General features: G+C 57.5%; 2 protein-coding genes across 3 annotated transcripts; one reads left to right on the forward strand and one right to left on the reverse strand.

Moving 5' to 3' along the window:
* Positions 1-1,687: 1,687 nt before the first annotated feature.
* LOC137306850 (protein-serine O-palmitoleoyltransferase porcupine-like) lies at positions 1,688-8,472 on the reverse strand. 2 transcript variants are annotated; one of them, XM_067976254.1, is made up of 6 exons: positions 8,377-8,472; positions 6,383-6,542; positions 4,773-4,965; positions 3,833-3,876; positions 2,350-2,531; positions 1,688-1,841 (listed from the first exon to the last, which is right to left on the reverse strand). In XM_067976254.1, exons 2-6 carry the CDS (start codon positions 6,516-6,518, stop codon positions 1,707-1,709), a joined length of 690 nt encoding a protein of 229 aa, XP_067832355.1. In that variant the 5' UTR covers positions 6,519-6,542; positions 8,377-8,472; the 3' UTR covers positions 1,688-1,706. The 2 variants fall into 2 exon arrangements, with proteins under 2 accessions (XP_067832355.1, XP_067832354.1); XM_067976253.1 differs by having other exon boundaries at positions 8,289-8,472.
* Positions 8,473-13,143: 4,671 nt separating this feature from the next.
* Positions 13,144-17,686, forward strand: LOC137306794 (3-beta-hydroxysteroid-Delta(8),Delta(7)-isomerase-like). Its single transcript, XM_067976176.1, is given in 5 exon segments — positions 13,144-13,423; positions 13,425-13,455; positions 14,316-14,352; positions 15,129-15,259; positions 15,867-17,686. Coding segments are annotated over 5 exon segments (705 nt in total). The 5' UTR covers positions 13,144-13,147; the 3' UTR covers positions 16,097-17,686.
* The last annotated feature ends 323 nt before the right edge of the window (positions 17,687-18,009 follow it).

Genomic DNA, 18,009 nt, shown 5'->3' on the forward strand with positions numbered 1-18,009 from the left:
TGAGACAAAGCTATTAAGGCACAAGTGTCAACATTTTGAGAGTAATTTACCCTCTCCCGTCCTCCCATTGCCCTCGTCCACAACTGGGTCTCGAAGGGACCCCAGGCTGACTTCTGAGCGCCCAAAAGAGGAAAGCAAAGATTGGAAATGGCGGAGGTACGTGGATGTAATTCGGGAGCTGGGGGGGGGGGGGGGGGGGGAGGGGTGTTTTTTCCAAAAACATTGAGCTGGAAACCGCCCGGTGTGGCACTGAGCCGTGCCCGGCCTGTGCCAAGTTAGCCACAGCAAAATAAAAAGCGCGCCACCATTCCTGCGCCCGGTGCCCGCTGGCGAGGGGCGTTTGTGCGTGTACGCTGGACAGTTTACAAAAAAGACCGTCGACACTCGCTGCCTAGGAGGCCCACTTGGTTAAGGGACGCTTGCTGGAGGAACGGTGCCCAGGGTGAGCCGGGGGGGTTTGGAAGGGAAGGGGACACGGGGAGAACGGAGCCTCCCGCCCCGACCTTTCCCGCCAGAGACGACTTGTATTCGCACCCAAGCGTTTAAAATGGCTGACGGGCGGCCATTTTACCTGATTTTCCTTTTCTTCCTGTTCGAGGACGCAGCGTTCAGAAAAGAGAGAGAAAGGGCAAAGTTAAGAGCGACTCGCAAGTTTTTGCTCAAAGGTTAGGAGAGACGGGGGCTCGGCAAGGTGCGGAGGGAGGAGAATATCGGAGGAGAGGGGTCGGTTAAGATCGTCTAGTGATGTTGCTGGTTATCATGTAGTTTGCTTGACCGCTTCAGGGAATTGGGGGAAGACGCTTTCCCTGAGGTTTGGCCACTTTTTCTGCCCTCACCCTGGAGGCCAGGTTTTTTCTGCCCTCACCCTGGAGGCCAGGTTTTTTCTGCCCTCACCCTGGAGGCCAGGTTTTTTCTGCCCTCACCCTGGAGGCCAGGTTTTTTCTGCCCTCACCCTGGAGGCCAGGTTTTTTCTGCCCTCACCCTGGAGCAAGCAGCACAGTACCAGCAGTTGGGAGGGCAAAATGCACATGGGGGAGCAGAGATGGGCCCTCATCTCACTCCCCTGGGCACCTCAGTCATGCTGCTACCTAGGTCGGGCCAGAACTCGAGCAGAACAACAACCACCTGCATTTATATAGCGCCTTTAACGTCCCGAGGCGCTTCACGGGAGTGAAATCAGACAAAAATCAGACACCGAGCCACGTAAGGAGATATTCGGACAGGTGACCGAAAGCTTGGTCAAAGAGGGAGGTTTTAAGGAGCGTCTTAAAAGGAGGAGAGGTTTAGGGAGGGTCGGGCCGAGGCGGCTGAAGGCACGGCCGCCAATGGCGGAGCGACGGAAATCGGGGGATGCGCAAGAGGCCGGAATTGGAGGAGCGCAGAGATCTGGGAGGGTCGTAGGGGCTGGAGGAGGTTACAGAGAGAGGAGGGGGGGGGGGGGGGGCGCGAGGGCCATGGAGGGTTTGAAAAAGGAGGATGAGAATTTTAAAAATGGAGGCATTGCCGGACTTGATGGGTAGGGAGAGAGAGGGACACGGTGAGAAGGCGGGTTACGTGAGGCAGAGAAAGGGGCAGGTCGGTTGGCCCTCTTTGCTTGACCCTAAAAACTTTTCTGTCCTCAAACACACGAGGAGCTTTTTAAGACAAAAAATGTCATTCGGACTTTTACTCCGAGCGGAGATTGTCGACGGGCAAACACGCGCGACTCACCTTTTCAGGAGCTTGTCCCCGTACACAGGGATGAAGTAGGGGAAGAGGTAAGGGGCGACACAGGTGGAGACGACGAGGCAGACGAGGCTTTTCACCATACTCAGGGAAACCTTGGTGAACCAGGCAAAGCTCTACAGAGGGGGGGAAGAGAGAGAAACGTACTTCTGAACCAGGGGTAGAAGAGATCATCACGGATGCACAAGTTACGAGAGAGAGCTGCTAAGACTTGGGAACTCTGTTTTACTTTTTATCAGATGGAATAAAGTACTGTAATCTAACTAAATCCGCTGTTCTGTTGTTTTTTTGCTTCTGTTTAATCTTACTTCTAAATAAATACCAATTAGTCCTTAGCCTGAGCAAACCACCTGACAGTGGGTTTTATCCCCCGCTCCCCAAGATTTGTACTATTTCCAGTGCCTACCTCAGTGGTTAAAAAGGGTTCACTGTTCACCCAGATACTTTGCCCCACGATCAAGTTTTGGTTCGCAGGAATCACGGGGTGGCACGCGAAGGCTGACTTTTGCGCCGAGAACGAGTGCGAGAAAGAATCTTGGCGTCCAACAGCCAACAGCAGAGGAGACGGGTGGGGGAGATTAACAGGAGGGAGCTGGTGGCCCCTTCTCAGCCCAACACACTCACCATCTTCTTGCTCTCCACTGCCAGCAGGTAAGTATTGAAGCTAATCCATGGTCCGAAGATCACCGTTCCCACAAAGTAAATGTACCCCATAAACTCGGCCGGAGAGGGCATGGCGCCGACTGAACCCTGGTCCAGGTCAAACCCCAACGAGATGGCCTTCATGGCGACAATCATCTGCGCTCCTGCAGCAGTTCAAGGGGAGAAGGGGAAGCAAAAAAAAACAAAAAGGGGATAAGATTGCAGATGCGTTAAGAACACGGGAAATAGGAGCAGGAGGAGGCCACTCGGCCCCTTCGAGCCTGCTCCGCCATTCAATCAGATCATGGCTGATCTTCGACCTCAACTCCACTTTCCCGCCCGATCCCCACAGACCCCAAAAAATCTATCGCTCTCAGCCTTGAATGTACTCAACGACTGAGCATCCCCAGCCCTCGGGGGTAGAGAATTTCAAAGATTCACCACCCTCTGAGTGAAGAAATTCCTCCTCATCTCAGTCTTAAACGGCCGTCGTTGCAAACACAGAATTTGTCGTTGTTAAAGTCATGCCGACGTCATAGAATCTTACAGCACAGAAGGAGGCCATTCAGCCCGTCGTGCCTGTGCCAGCTCTTTGGAAAAAGCTGTCCAGTTAATCCCACTCCTCAGCTTTTTCCCCATAACCCTGCCAATTACTCCTCTTCAAGTACACGTCCAATTGTCTTTTTGAAAGTCCCTATGGAATCTGCTCCCACTGCCCTTTCAGGCGGTGAATTCCAGGTCTGTGTGAGGGAAAAAATTTCTCCTCATTTCCCCTCTAGTTCTTCAGCCAATTATTTTAAAATCGACGACCTCTGCGTCTTGACGCGTCGCAGCAACCAATCCCCGGGTTTAAGAGTCTCCAATTTAAACTACAGGCAGAGTCTCTGTTTGCCCGACATGGAAGGGTTTTGATAAGAGCAGAGAGGGAGAAACCGTTTCCAGCGGCAGGAGGGTCGGTAACCAGAGGACACAGATTTAAGGTAACTGGCAGTAGATCCAGAGGGGGGGGAGATGAGGAGAATGTTATTTTACGCAGCGAGTTGTTCTGATCTGGAATGCGCTGCCTGAAAGGGCGGTGGAAGCAGATTCAATAATAACTTTCAAAAGGGAATTGAATAAATATTTATCTTAGAATCATACAGCACAGAAGGAGGCCATTCAGCCCATTCGTATCTGTGCTGGCTCTTTGAAAGAGCTCTCCAATTGGTCTCACTCCCCCCCCTGCTCTTTCCCCACAGCCCTGAACATTTCTCCTTTTCAAGTATTTATCCAATTCCCTTTTGAAAGTCACGACTGAATCGAACATTTTGGGCCCCGTTATCCCTCCCGAGAATACGGGAACACTCCCTAAAAATCCAGCGGACCAGGCCACGCACAGGCTGGCAAGAGAAACAGCGGACCTTGCTCAGGGGCAGTTGCGTGCCACAGGCGGGTAACTAAAGATCGGGCGCCGACCCAGCCTCACCTCGCATCTTGTGCCAGCTGACGGTGTCCACCATGTGCATCTCCCTGTTAAAACGCAGAGCGACAACGTTAGTGAGTCTCGGGCAAGAATCACGAATCCCCGCCCCACTCCCACCCAATGCTGGCATGGCGCCCACTTGAACCGCGACCTCGCTGATTCCTGACGTTCACGCACGCCACGCGAGAGTGGCTGCCCCCCCCCCCCCTCCGCCCCCAACATCAAGGCAATGCTCGACCAATTACGACGCCAAGGAGCCCCAGCGAAACGGAGGTCACTAGGGTCAGTAAACGGCTCACGGCGTTGCCCAGAATCCATCGATGAATGCAAGATGGCGGCCGGAGCGGAGACACTTCAGGAGCCAACTCCACAGCGCCACCTGCTGGCCGGAACCTGCAACTACACCGTGACTGTTGACATAGCAATTTGCAATGCTGACAGGAAAACGGGACCAACAAAATCCAGATAGCAGGAAGCATGGTTTTTGTTTCAAAAATGCATTCTCGGGATGTGGGCGTCGCTGGCAAGGCCGGCATTTATTGCCCGTCCCTCGTTGCCCCTTGAGAAGAGGCTGGTGGGCCTTCTTCTTGAACCCCTGTGGGGAAGCGACGTTGGGGAGGTAATTCCAGGATTGTGACCCAGCGACCACGAAGGAATGGCCGATGTGCGTCCAAGTCAGGGATGGCGCGGAGAGACTCGGGGCGGGGAACTTGGAGGTGATGTTGGAGGCGTCTGCTGCCCTTGTCCTTCGAGGTGGTGGAGGCCACGGGTTTGGAGGGTGCTGTCGAAGAAGCCTTGGGCGAGTTGCTGCAGGACATCCTGTGGATAGAACACATCCGTGGACGTTGCAGGCGATTTCCTTTGTGCGCGTTTCCCCAGACGAGACCTGGACGAGCGAGGCGGGAACGCGGCCCGAAACAGAGATGGACGCGCGCGGACTCACCCCATGAGGAGGTAGATGAGGATCGTCACCGACAAGAAGACGCCTTTGTAGCGTGAGTGGCGGCAGAGGAAGAGAACCACATAGCACATGAGGCTCAGCAGCACCACCCACACCATCTGCAGCTGGAAGAAGTGGTAGAGGCAGTAAAAGCCACCAGTGACCGTGCTCAGGTGCTTCACCCACTGGGGCAGACCTGAGAGGGAGGAAGAGGGGGTGAGAGGAAGGGAGAGACATCAACGTTACAACACGGAGGCAGGGGCTCTTTAATAACTACAACCCGTCTAAATAACAAAGTCTCGCCCGCAGGAATAGCCCGTCTGGTCTATCCCGGTGTTTATTCTGCACACGAGCCTCCTCCCTCCCTACTCCATCTCACCCTATCCTTCTATTCCTTTCTCCCTCATCCAGCTTCCCCTTAAATGCATCTGTGCCTCGACCACTCCCTGTGGGAGCGAGTTCCACATTCTCGCCACTCTCTGGGTAAAGAAGTTTCTCCTGAATTCCCGATTGGATTTATTACTGATTACCTTATATTTATGGCCCCGAGTTTTGGGACTCCCCCACAAGTGGAAACATCGTCTCTACGTCGACTGTTCATAATTTTGAAGACCTCGATCAGGTCACCCCCTCACCATGGGAGGAGATGCAAAGTGTAGGGTCCGGGGTTCCACCCCACCTTTGCGCTGAGGGAGCCGATTTCAGGCGGGGAGGTTTTCGCAATTCACGCCAGCGTCCCAGGTGTCAGCCCTGGCTCAGTGAGGAGCACTCTCTCGCCACAGAGACAGAAAGTCGTGGGTTCGAGTCCCCACTCCAGAGGCTTGAGCCCCATAATCCAGGCCGACACTCCCGGTGCGGAGGGAGCGCCGCGCTGTCGGAGGGGCCGTCTTTCGGATGAGACGTTAAACCGAGGCCCCGTCTGCCCCTCTCAGGTGGGACGTAAAAGATCCCACGGCCACTATTGGAAGAAGAGCAGGGGGAGTTCTCTCCGGTGTCCTGGGGCCAATATTTATCCCTCAACTAACATCACTAAAAAACAGATGATCTGTGTCATTATCACATCACTGTTTGTGGGATCTTGCTGTGCGCAAATTGGCCGCCACGTTTCCCTACGGTGACCACACTTCGAAAGTACTCCATTGGCTGTGAAGCGCTTTGGGACGTCCTGAGGTGGTGAAAGGGGCTGTGGGAATACAAAGTCTTTCTTTCATTTTAAGATCGGGGGGCGGGGGTTTCGGGAGGACGAATCAGTCAAGGTTACACTTCCTCAGCAACATCCAGAGACCCCCCCCCCGCCCCCACCACCCCGACGGAGGGTGCGTCCTGCGGACTTTAAGACGAGCAAATGGGTGTGATGCCCCCTACAGTCGAATAGCCGGAAAGGCACAGGCGGGCGTTTGATGAGCGCCTCGTTTAAGCGAGGTAGAGGAGGGTCGTCGGTGACCTCAGGAGCGCTGGGGATGGGAGGGGTGGCGGGGGGTGAAACAGCATTAAGGTCCTTCTCCGTCATTACAGCAAGATTGGGGGTGGGGGCAGTTCACCAGCCCCCCCCCCCCCCCCCGTAGGGCCAAGCAAGGCTCCGATAAAGGGCCCAGCGCAGTCACGACACTCACCCAGCCTCCAGAAGACTCGACACCCGAGGCAGATGAGGAGAAGCTGCCAGACCTGCTCGAAGCCCTGCTCGGCGGTGGGGAGCACGCAGCCTCTGGACAGCTGCCGGAAGAACTCCTGTCGACTCAGTGCTGCCATGCCGAGCCTCCAGCGTCATCGGACCTGCGGGAGAGAGGCACAGATCGGTCAGCGCTGCCGCACTCTCCCAACATCCTGCGTCCGCTTTCCATTTTACCAAACTCGCTAGATGTGGTGTGACAACCGGTGCTGAGGGAGCGCCGCGCCGTCGGAGGGTCGGTACTGAGGGAGCGCCGCGCCGTCGGAGGGTCGGTACTGAGGGAGCGCCGCGCCGTCGGAGGGTCGGTACTGAGGGAGCGCCGCGCCGTCGGAGGGTCGGTACTGAGGGAGCGCCGCGCCGTCGGAGGGTCGGTACTGAGGGAGCGCCGCGCCGTCGGAGGGTCGGTACTGAGGGAGCGCCGCGCCGTCGGAGGGTCGGTACTGAGGGAGCGCCGCGCCGTCGGAGGGTCGGTACTGAGGGAGCGCCGCGCCGTCGGAGGGTCGGTACTGAGGGAGTGCTGCACTGTCGGAGGGTCGGTACTGAGGGAGCGCCGCGCCGTCGGAGGGTCGGTACTGAGGGAGCGCCGCGCCGTCGGAGGGTCGGTACTGAGGGAGCGCCGCGCCGTCGGAGGGTCGGTACTGAGGGAGCGCCGCGCAGTCGGAGGGTCGGTACTGAGGGAGCGCCGCGCCGTCGGAGGGTCGGTACTGAGGGAGCGCCGCGCCGTCCGAGGGTCGGTACCGAGGGAGCGCCGCACTGTCGGAGGTGCCGTCTTTCCGCTGAGACGTTAAACCGAGGCCCCGTCTGCCCCTCTCAGGTGGATGTAAAAGATCCCACGGCCATTACTGGAAGAAGAGCAGGGGGAGTTCTCCCCGGGGTCCTGGGGCCAATATTTATCCCTCAACCAACATCACTAAAAAACAGATGATCTGCTCATTTACCCCATTACTGTTTGTGGGATCTTGCTGTGCGCAGATTGGCTGCCACATTACAACAGTGACCACACTTCGAAAGTACCTCATTGGCCGTGGAGGGCTTTGGGACGTCCTGAGGTGGCGAAAAGCCCTGTTGAAGTGCGCTCACTGTTGTAATGTGGGGAACGCGGCAGACAATCTGCGCACAGCAAGATCCCACAAACAGCAATGTGATAAATGAGCAGATCATCTGTTTTTTAGTGATGGTTGAGGGATAAATATTGGCCCCAGGACCCCGGGGAGAACTCCCCCTGCTCTTCTTCCAATAGGATGAGGAGTCCTGGCTGATTTCCGCCCTAGCCCGGGGGGGGGCACTGAGGCCAATTATAGCAGCCCGATGCCTCACCCACCCCTCACCCTCACCCCCACCCCACCAGTGGACTGGGGGGGATCGAGCTGCCCCCTGTCCAGCTCTGCAAACAGAACAGCATCTCTGCACTTGGTGGGGAAGCTGCTCTCATTCCCAAAGCCTCTGCACCAACCCCCATCTTTAATTAAGCAGACCTCTGATTTTCTGCAACCCTAGTTCTCCTCCGGGCCTTTGGTTAGATTGCACAGTGGGTGCTTTTGAGCAGACTGCAATCTCTGGGGAAGAGATTGCATTTTATTTTTTTTGGGGAGGGGGGGGGAAAAAAATCTTTTCTGCAATTACTTTTTACACTCAAATGCGCCCACTGGCTTCATTTTGCCCATAACCCCGGGATTTTTTGGCAGTATTTTCTTATTTCCAACAAGTGGGATTGTTTTAGCGAGGTTTGGCTGAAATCTATGGAGATTATTTTTTTTTTTGGCCGGCTGGGACCACCTTAACATTAACCCCGGGGACGGGCTCCTCGAGGCCTTTCCCTCGCAGGGCCGCCGATCCCAGCTCGATTTTACCTCAACAAACGGCCGGCGTCGCGTCTCTTTCTTTCCCCCCCTCTCTCTCTCTCTCTCACTTCAGACTCGGCCCGATTCTCCGTCTCACCTCCGACATTATAACCGGTCGAAGGAAAAAGAAAAAAAAGACTCGAAAACAAGAAGGCAGGGAGGCTCGCTGCCGCGCATGCGCCCGCCGGAGCGTCGCGACGCAGGCGCAGTTGCTGGGTGCCCCCTGTGGTTGGGGGGGGGGGTGTTTTGACACGCATGCGCCGCTCACGGACCCGGTCTGTATTTGCTGGGCATGCGCCGCTCACGGACCCGGTCTGTATTTGCTGGGCATGCGCATCCCGCCCGCGCCCGCGCCCTTCCCCACCGTGGGCTCCTGCAGCGCAGGAGGAGGCCATTCGGGCCATCGGTCAAATGCAATCCAATCCAGGGGAAAGTGTGGGTTGATGCATTTGGGGAGGGCAAACAAGGCAAGGGAGTGCACAATAAATGGGAGGATGGCGAGAGACCTTGGAGGGCATGTCCACAGATCCCTGAAGGTAACAGGACAGGTAGATAAGGTGGTTAAGAAGGCATACGGGATACTTCCCTTTATTAGACTCTATGACTCTATGACTTCCCTTTATTAGCCGAGGCAAAGACTATAAGAGCAGGGAGGTTATGCTAGAACTGTATAAAACATTGGTTAGGCGACAGCTTGAGTGCTGCGTACAGTTCTGTTCACCACATTACAGGAAGGATGTGATTGCACTAGAGAGGGTACAGAGGAGATTTACGAGGACGTTGCCAGGACTGGAGAATTTTAGCTATGAGGAAAGATTGGATAGGCTGGGGTTGTTTTCTTTGGAACAGAGGAGGCTGAGGGGAGATTTAATTGAGGTGTACAAAATTATGAGGGGCCTCGATAGAGTGGATAGGAAGGACCTATTTCCCTTAGCAGAGAGGTCAATAACCAGGGGGCATAGATTTAAAGTAATTGGTAGAAGGATTAGAGGGGAGCTGAGAACATTTTTTTCACCCAGATGGGGGGAAATGGGATTAAGGGGAGAGCTCTTTCAGGGAGGGGGTACAGGGGGCAATGGGACTGAGGGGAGAGCTGTTTCAGGGAGAGGGTACAGGGGGCGATGGGGGGAATGGGGACTGAGGGGAGAGCTCTATCAGGGAGAGGGTACAGGGGCGATGGGGGGAATGGGACTGAGGGGAGAGCTCTATCAGGGAGAGGGTACAGGGGCGATGGGGGGAATGGGACTGAGGGGAGAGCTGTTTCAGGGAGAGGGTACTGGGGGCGATGGGGGGAATGGGGACTGAGGGGAGAGCTCTATCAGGGAGAGGGTACAGGGGCGATGGGGGGAATGGGACTGAGGGGAGAGCTCTTTCAGGGAGAGGGTACAGGGGGCGATGGGGGGAATGGGGACTGAGGGGAGAGGGTACAGGGGGCGATGGGGGGAATGGGGACTGAGGGGAGAGCTCTATCAGGGAGAGGGTACAGGGGCGAGGGGGGGAATGGGGACTGAGGGGAGAGATCTTTCGAGGAGAGGGTATAAGGGGAGATGGAGGGAATGTGGACTGTGGGGAGAGCTCTTTCAGGTAGAGGGCAATGGTGGGAATGGGACTGAGGGGAGAGCTCTTTCTGGGAGAGGGGAGAGGGTACAGGGGGCGATGGGGGGAATGGGGACTGAGGGGAGAGCTCTTGAGGGGAGAGGGTACGGGGGCGATGGGGGGAATGGGACTGAGGGGAGAGCTCTTTCAGGGAGAGGGTACAGGGGGCGAGGGGGGGAATGGGGACTGAGGGGAGAGCTCTTTCAGGGAGAGGGCAAAGGGGGCGATGGGGGGAATGGGGACTGAGGGGAGAGCTCTTTCAGGGAGAGGGTACAGAGGACGATGAGGGGAATGGGGACTGAGGGGAGAGCTCTTTCAGGGAGAGGGTACAGGGGGCGATGGGCACTGAGGGGAGAGCTCTTTCAGGGAGGGGGTACAGGGGAATGGGGACTGAGGGGAGAGGGTACAGGGGCGATGGGGGGGAATGGGGACTGAGGGGAGAGCTCTTTCAGGGAGGGGGTACAGGGGGCGATGGGGGGAATGGGGACTGAGGGGAGAGCTCTTGAGGGGAGAGGGTACGGGGGCGATGGGGGGAATGGGACTGAGGGGAGAGCTCTTTCAGGGAGAGGGTACAGGGGGCGAGGGGGGGAATGGGGACTGAGGGGAGAGCACTTTCAGGGAGAGGGCAAAGGGGGCGATGGGGGGAATGGGGACTGAGGGGAGAGCTCTTTCAGGGAGAGGGTACAGAGGACGATGAGGGGAATGGGGACTGAGGGGAGAGCTCTTTCAGGGAGAGGGTACAGGGGGCGATGGGCACTGAGGGGAGAGCTCTTTTAGGGAGGGGGTACAGGGGGCAATTGGGTGAATGGGGACTGAGAGGAGAGCTCTTTCAGGGAGGGGGTACATGGGAATGGGGACTGAGGGGTGAGGGTACAGGGGCGATGGGGGGGAATGGGGACTGAGGGGAGAGCTCTTTCAGGGAGGGGGTACAGGGGGCGATGGGGGGAACGGGGACTGAGGGGAGAGGGTACAGGGGGCGATGGGGGGGGATTGGGGACTGAGGGGAGAGCTCTTTCAGGGAGAGGGTACAGGGGCGATGGGGGGAATGGGGACTGAGGGGAGAGCTCTTTCAGGGAGAGGGTACAGGGGGCGATGGGGGGAATGGGGACTGAGGGGAGAGCTCTTTCAGGGAGGGGCAAAGGGGGCGATGGGGGGAATGGGGACTGAGGGGAGAGATCTTTGAGGGAGAGAGTACAGGGGGTGATGGGGGGAATGGGACTGAGGGGAGAGATCTTTCGAGGAGAGGGTATAGGGGGAGATGGAGGGAATGGGGACTGAGGGGAGAGATCTTTCTGGGAGAGGGGAGAGGGTACAGGGGGCGATGGGGGGAATGGGACTGAGGGGAGAGCTCTTGAGGGGAGAGGGTACGGGGGCAATGGGGGGAATGGGACTGAGGGGAGAGCTCTTGAGGGGAGAGGGTATGGGGGCGATGGGGGGGGAATAGCGACTGAGGGGAGAGCTCTTTCAGGGAGAGGGTACAGGGGGCGATGGGGGGAATGGGGACTGAGGGGAGAGCTCTTTCAGGGAGAGGGTACGGGGGTGATGGGGGTGATGGGGACTGAGGGGAGAGCTCTTTCAGGGAGAGGGTACAGGGGGCGATGAGGGGAATGGGGACTGAGGGGAGAGCTCTTTCAGGGAGAGGGTACAGGGGGCGATGGGGGGAATGGGGACTGAGGGGAGAGGGTACAGGGGGCGATGGGGGGAATGGGGACTGAGGGGAGAGCTCTTTCAGGGAGAGGGTACAGGGGGCGATGGGGGGAATGGGGACTGAGGGGAGAGGGTACAGGGGGCGATGGGGGGAATGGGGACTGAGGGGAGAGCTCTTTCAGGGAGAGGGTACGGGGGCGATGGGGGGAATGGGGACTGAGGGGAGAGGGTACAGGGGGCGATGGGGGGAATGGGGACTGAGGGGAGAGCTCTTTCAGGGAGAGGGTACAGGGGGCGATGGGGGGAATGGGGACTGAGGGGAGAGCTCTTTCAGGGAGGGGCAAAGGGGGCGATGGGGGGAATGGGGACTGAGGGGAGAGATCTTTCAGGGAGAGAGTACAGGGGGTGATGGGGGGAATGGGACTGAGGGGAGAGATCTTTCGAGGAGAGGGTATAGGGGGAGATGGAGGGAATGGGGACTGAGGGGAGAGATCTTTCTGGGAGAGGGGAGAGGGTACAGGGGGCGATGGGGGGAATGGGACTGAGGGGAGAGCTCTTGAGGGGAGAGGGTACGGGGGCAATGGGGGGAATGGGACTGAGGGGAGAGCTCTTGAGGGGAGAGGGTATGGGGGCGATGGGGGGGGAATAGCGACTGAGGGGAGAGCTCTTTCAGGGAGAGGGTACAGGGGGCGATGGGGGGAATGGGGACTGAGGGGAGAGCTCTTTCAGGGAGAGGGTACGGGGGTGATGGGGGGAATGGGGACTGAGGGGAGAGCTCTTTCAGGGAGAGGGTACAGGGGGCGATGAGGGGAATGGGGACTGAGGGGAGAGCTCTTTCAGGGAGAGGGTACAGGGGGCGATGGGGGGAATGGGGACTGAGGGGAGAGGGTACAGGGGGCGATGGGGGGAATGGGGACTGAGGGGAGAGCTCTTTCAGGGAGAGGGTACAGGGGGCGATGGGGGGAATGGGGACTGAGGGGAGAGGGTACAGGGGGCGATGGGGGGAATGGGGACTGAGGGGAGAGGGTACAGGGGGCGATGGGGGGAATGGGGACTGAGGGGAGAGCTCTTTCAGGGAGAGGGTACAGGGGGCGATGGGGGGAATGGGCACTGAGGGGAGAGGGTACAGCGGGCGATGGGGGGAATGGGGACTGAGGGGAGAGCTCTTTCAGGGAGAGGGTACGGGGGCGATGGGGGGAATGGGGATTGAGGGGAGAGCTCTTTCAGGGATGGGGCTAAGGGCTGCCCTCCACCACCTTTGCCCTTTGAGCCCGAGGGGGCGGGGGGGGGGGGGGGGTTTGACCATGTTGCGATTGGCCCCGCCCCCCCCCCCCCCCCGGTCGTTGCCACAGCAACCCTCGGATGATGCGAGGCTCCCGCGCCAATCAGCGGAATCGAACGAGGGTGGCGCGCGGGCCGAGCGGCAACCGCCGCTCTCCGACGTCACCGTGACACGTGGGGTGTGACGGACCCTCCCATCGCGATTCGTCAAGGGCAGCGTCAATCATGCCAAGCGGAGATTTGATTGGTGGATTCGGCTACCAATCAGTCTAGGGCCCGCCCTCTCCCCATGCTGGGTATAAATAGTGGGCGGAGCGGCTCAGTTCTCAGTCCCGCTGCCGGTGATGGAAGGCTCTGGGTCGGCTGTGGTGGGCGAGGCCCACCCCTACTGGCCGCGGGAGCTCAGGCTCCCCGGGTACCACAGCAACGACAGGCCCATGTGGAGTATCCTGGCCTTTCTCTTCTCCGTGTCCGGGGCGCTGCTGGCCGGCACCTGGCTGCTGACGGGCCGGGTTCGGGGGCTGGGCGCCGGCCGCAGGCTCGCCGTCTGCTGGTTCGCCGTCTGCGCCTTCATCCACGGGGTGATCGAGGGCTGGTTCAGCCTGTACTACCGGCAGATCCCCGGGGGACCAGGCCTTCCTCTCCCAGCTGTGTGAGTGGGGGGGGGGTAGCAAGGGGGGGGCGCCACTGGGGGTAGCAAGGGGGGCGGGGCGGCCACTGGGGGTAGCAAGGTGGGGGGCCACTGGGGGTAGCAAGGGGGGGGGCCACTGGGGGTAGCAAGGGGGGGGGCCACTGGGGGTAGCAAGGGGGGGGGAACACTGGGGGTAGCAAGGGGGGGGGGCCACTGGGGGTAGCAAGGGGGGGGGGCCACTGGGGGTAGCAAGGGGGGGGGGGCACTGGGGGTAGCAAGGGGGGGGGGCCGCTGGGGGTAGCAAGGGGGGGGGCCGCTGGGGGTAGCAAGGGGGGGGGCCGCTGGGGGTAGCAAGGGGGGGGGCCGCTGGGGGATCAGAGGGGGGGTGGGAAGGGGGCGGCAGAAGTGGGGGTGGGAAGGGGGCAACAGGGGTGGCAGAAGTGGGGGTGGGAAGGGGGCAACAGGGGTGGCAGAAGTGGGGGTAACAGGGGTTGTGGGGTAGCACTGGGGGTCAGAAGGGGGTTGGGGCAGAGAGGAGGCAACTGGGGGTCGGAGGGGGAGAGAAGGTGGGGAATATTGAGGCTTGAGGGGGACTGTGGGGTTGGATGAGAGGAGACAACTGCGGGGGGAGGCCTGGGGTGAAAATAGGTGGTAACGTGAGGTGGGAATCTGGGGTGGCAGTAGATTGGGGGGGGGGGGGGGGGTGGGGGAGTTTGGAGTGCTTGGGATGTAGGGGAATACAGGGATTGGGGGGCGATCTGGGTGGAGGGAGCTTCATTTTGCCGCGTTGGGTTGGCGTGCTGTTGTGAGACGAGCAGTATAACTGCGTCCTGGGTATTTTGAAGTCTGGGTTCAGTTATTCTCCCGTTCTGTTTCTGCAGGGAAGGAGTACGCCAAGGGAGACAGTCGCTATGTCACGTGAGTAACTCGAGCCCCATCGCGCGCCCTGCTTGCGGTGTGGCTCTCCCCGCAGACAGCAGGAGCAGAGTCTCGCTCTGTCGGCGGAACTGGTCAGTGCGCCGACCTGGTTCGCCGCTGTGCAAAATGGCGTCGAGTCACTGGATCGGCTGCATCCAATTCAGTGGGTACCTCCACTCACTGTACAGAATCTGGGATCGAGCCGCCCCCTAATAACGTTCTCTCGGGAAAAGGAGGGGGAGCTGCCCACTCTGGTGGGAGACTCCTCTTCAAGTCTTGTTTTCCATCCCCCTCCCTATCTCTGTAACCTCCTCCAGCCCCTACAACCCTCCCAGATCTCTGCGCTCCTCCAATTCCGGCCTCTTGTCCATCCCCCGATTTCCATCGCTCCGCCATTGGAGGCCGTGCCTTCAGCCGCCTCAGCCCTAAGCTCTGGAATTCCCTCCCTAAACCTCTCCGCTCGCTCTCCTTTTTAAGACACTCCTTAAAACCGACCACTTTGACCAAGCTTTTGGTCGCCTGTCCGCATATCTCCTGATGTGGCTCAGTGTCAGATTTTTTTTGTCTGATTTACACTCCTGTGAAGTGCCTTGGGGATGTTTCACTATGTTAAAGGTGCTGTATAAATGCAGGTTGTGGTGTAAGGGGTGAACGTGGACCTGGGTGGGCTTCCAGGGCCCCCCCCCCCAAGGACCAGGAGGAGGTGGGGGAAGATTTGGTAATAGTGCCCCAAACCGCTCTTAGTGATTTTTCTCTCGCACTCTCTCTCTCTGCAGTGCCGACAACTTCACCGTGTGCATGGAGACCATCACTGCCTGGACCTGGGGCCCACTGAGCGCCTGGACTGTCGTGGCCTTCCTGCAGAATAAGCCGTACCGTTTTGTCCTGCAACTCATCGTCTCCCTCGGTAAGGGCCGGAGGTTTCAGTCAGCACCGGGGTTGATGTTTGCCGCTCTGACCCTGGACCCGCCTCGGGGAGGAATCTGCAATCTTTCCCATCCGGCTCCAAAGTTACTGCAGGAATGGCAGTCGCAGGGAGTGTTTGATGGGACAGTGTAGAGGGAGCTTTACTCTGTATCTAACCCGTGCTGTACCTGCCCCGGGAGTGTTTGATGGGACAGTGTAGAGGGAGCTTTACTCTGTATCTAACCCTGTACCTGCCCTGGGAGTGTTTGATGGGACAGTGTCGAGGGAGCTTTACTCTGTATCTAACCCTGTACCTGCCCTGGGAGTGTTTGATGGGACAGTGTCGAGGGAGCTTTACTCTGTATCTAACACTGTACCTGCCCTGGGAGTGTTTGATGGGACAGTGTCGAGGGAGCTTTACTCTGTATCTAACCCTGTACCTGCCCTGGGAGTGTTTGATGGGACAGTGTAGAGGGAGCTTTACTCTGTATCTAACCCTGTACCTGCCCTGGGAGTGTTTGATGGGACAGTGTAGAGGGAGCTTTACTCTATCTAACCTGTGCTGTACTTGCCCTGGGCTGTGTTTAACCATTGTCCTTGCTCTGCAGGCCAGCTGTATGGCGATGTGCTCTACTTTTACACTGAATACCGGGACGGTTTCAGCCACAGCGAGCTGGGACACCCCGTCTACTTCTGGTTCTACTTCATCTTCATGAACTCGCTCTGGATCGTCATCCCGGCCGCCCTGATCCTGGACGCCTGGGCCAACCTCAGCGGGGCGCAGCGAGCAGCCGATCGAGGGGCTCCCTGCCCCAGCGGCAAGTCCAAGACCACGTGAGAGGAGGACGGGGCTGGGCCTGCCTCGTCTTCCCTCCTCTTGCAGCCCTGGCGGTATAACGGGCCCCTCGATACCTTGACCAATGGCCATGGTCTGGGCTTGGGCCTTTGACCCTTGGTTGCCCAACGGAGCCTGTCTTAAGCAAGAAGATGGCTCTCCAGTCACACTTTTGAGGTTAACAACACTGACTCGTTGGGGTGTACTGCGCCCAGTCTCTCATCGATGCTACCATGGTCAGTGCTCCTCTGAACTCTCCTACGTCTGATCGGCCAGACGTCTGACACACATAAAAATCCATCACTATTGGCACCACCGATTCAAACTAACTAACCCACAAAGCTTGCCAAGCTCACGTTACCCATAACTGTTGGGGCATTGACCTGGAGGCTTACTGGAGCCAAGCGGAATGAATGCAGCCTCCCAGGAGGAGTCTGTTCAGCCTGTTCTGCCATTCAGTTAGATCATGGCTCCATTTGCCCATTGTTGGGTCTACCCCCAAACTCCGATACGGGCCGGTCGCTGACGGTGCCTTGTAGTGCTGCAGGCCTGCCTGGCTCTGAACTCTCCTCTCGTGTTCCTGCTAAGCTCCATCTCTCGTCCTACCCTCCTCGTCCTCCCCTTGCTGTGTGGAGATTAAGGACCCCCCCCCCTTACGTTGTCTCCTACACTCAGTCTTTCTCAGGATCTCCAACACATGGAGCTCTTCTCCTTCCTCCTACAATCCATATCCCAAGCTTGGCGTCACCTAACCACTACAATGTACCTGTACCCCAGGGTGGCTGCTGCCAGTGAACCTCTGCCCCAGTGGGATGCTGGAGGGTGCATGGTGCCTGTGCCCCAGTGGGGTACTGGTAGTATTAGGAAATGAGGGACGGCCAGTGCTGGTGTAGCCGTACCCCATCAAGAGTCTGAACCTTATTCAGGAGGGATGTAGTACGTAAATCAGTGTCCCCACATTGTAACGTGCAGCTTGAAGGGTACAGTGGGGGTGTGGTGTTTGAATCCTCATGTCACTCGCTGTCTGGAATCGGATATTTTTAATGGCCTCTGAAGCTCTGCTGGGAGAATGGGACTAACTGGATTGCTCTTACAAAGAGCTGGCAGGGGTGTGATGGGCTGAATTCTCTTAATAGAGAATTATTAGCTGTCACTGGGACTGAGATATGTGTAATAATAAAGCTAATTGTTGCTAGACTTGATGTTGGGCTATTTGCACAATGTGTAGCAGTGGGAGAACCCACCGTCAGCAGTCAAGCTTTGTATGTGCAGAACCCTCTTGCTTCGGCTAAAGTCTGTTGTAAAACCCAGGGGACCAATCACCGCATTACAACTCAGATCAGTAAGCCAATGGTATGTGTACTGTATGGAGAACACTATTCAAAACTTTAGTTAGTTTGTTGATGACTGAAGTGCTGTAATAAAGTTCTCCTAAATTACCATACCACTGCGTGCTGAATCTTTTTATGAGATCTTACAGTTCTTCTGTGCTGTAACCATTCTATGATTTTGATATTTTAATTTTATTAAATAAAGGTCTTTGTACTGAATGTATCTAATGTTAATAAATTATACATGCTGACCACAAAAAAACCTCTTGTGCACTGTGCATGTGATGACTTGATGGTTAAGGGAGTGTCTCTAAATTCATACATGATTTAATGGGCACACTGACATCTCCTGAATTAAGGGAACTGCTGTAAATGCCCGCTATTGTTGCACAACATCCCTCCCACAAACTTCAAGGGGGAGGGTTGATCTAATATTCCATGGTCTCTTGTAGCTAATTTCTGTGGTGAGATTGTCGACTCTCTCTCGCAGCTGCTCTGTCTGGTTTCTGGGCATGTTAACAATGGTTTACCCACATTTATAAACAGGAAAGCTGTAACTGCAGCAATTTTTAAATAGCAAAGTGC

This window comes from Heptranchias perlo, chromosome 45 (assembly GCF_035084215.1).
Source record: "Heptranchias perlo isolate sHepPer1 chromosome 45, sHepPer1.hap1, whole genome shotgun sequence".
In the NCBI taxonomy this organism is placed as follows: Eukaryota; Metazoa; Chordata; class Chondrichthyes; order Hexanchiformes; family Hexanchidae; genus Heptranchias; species Heptranchias perlo.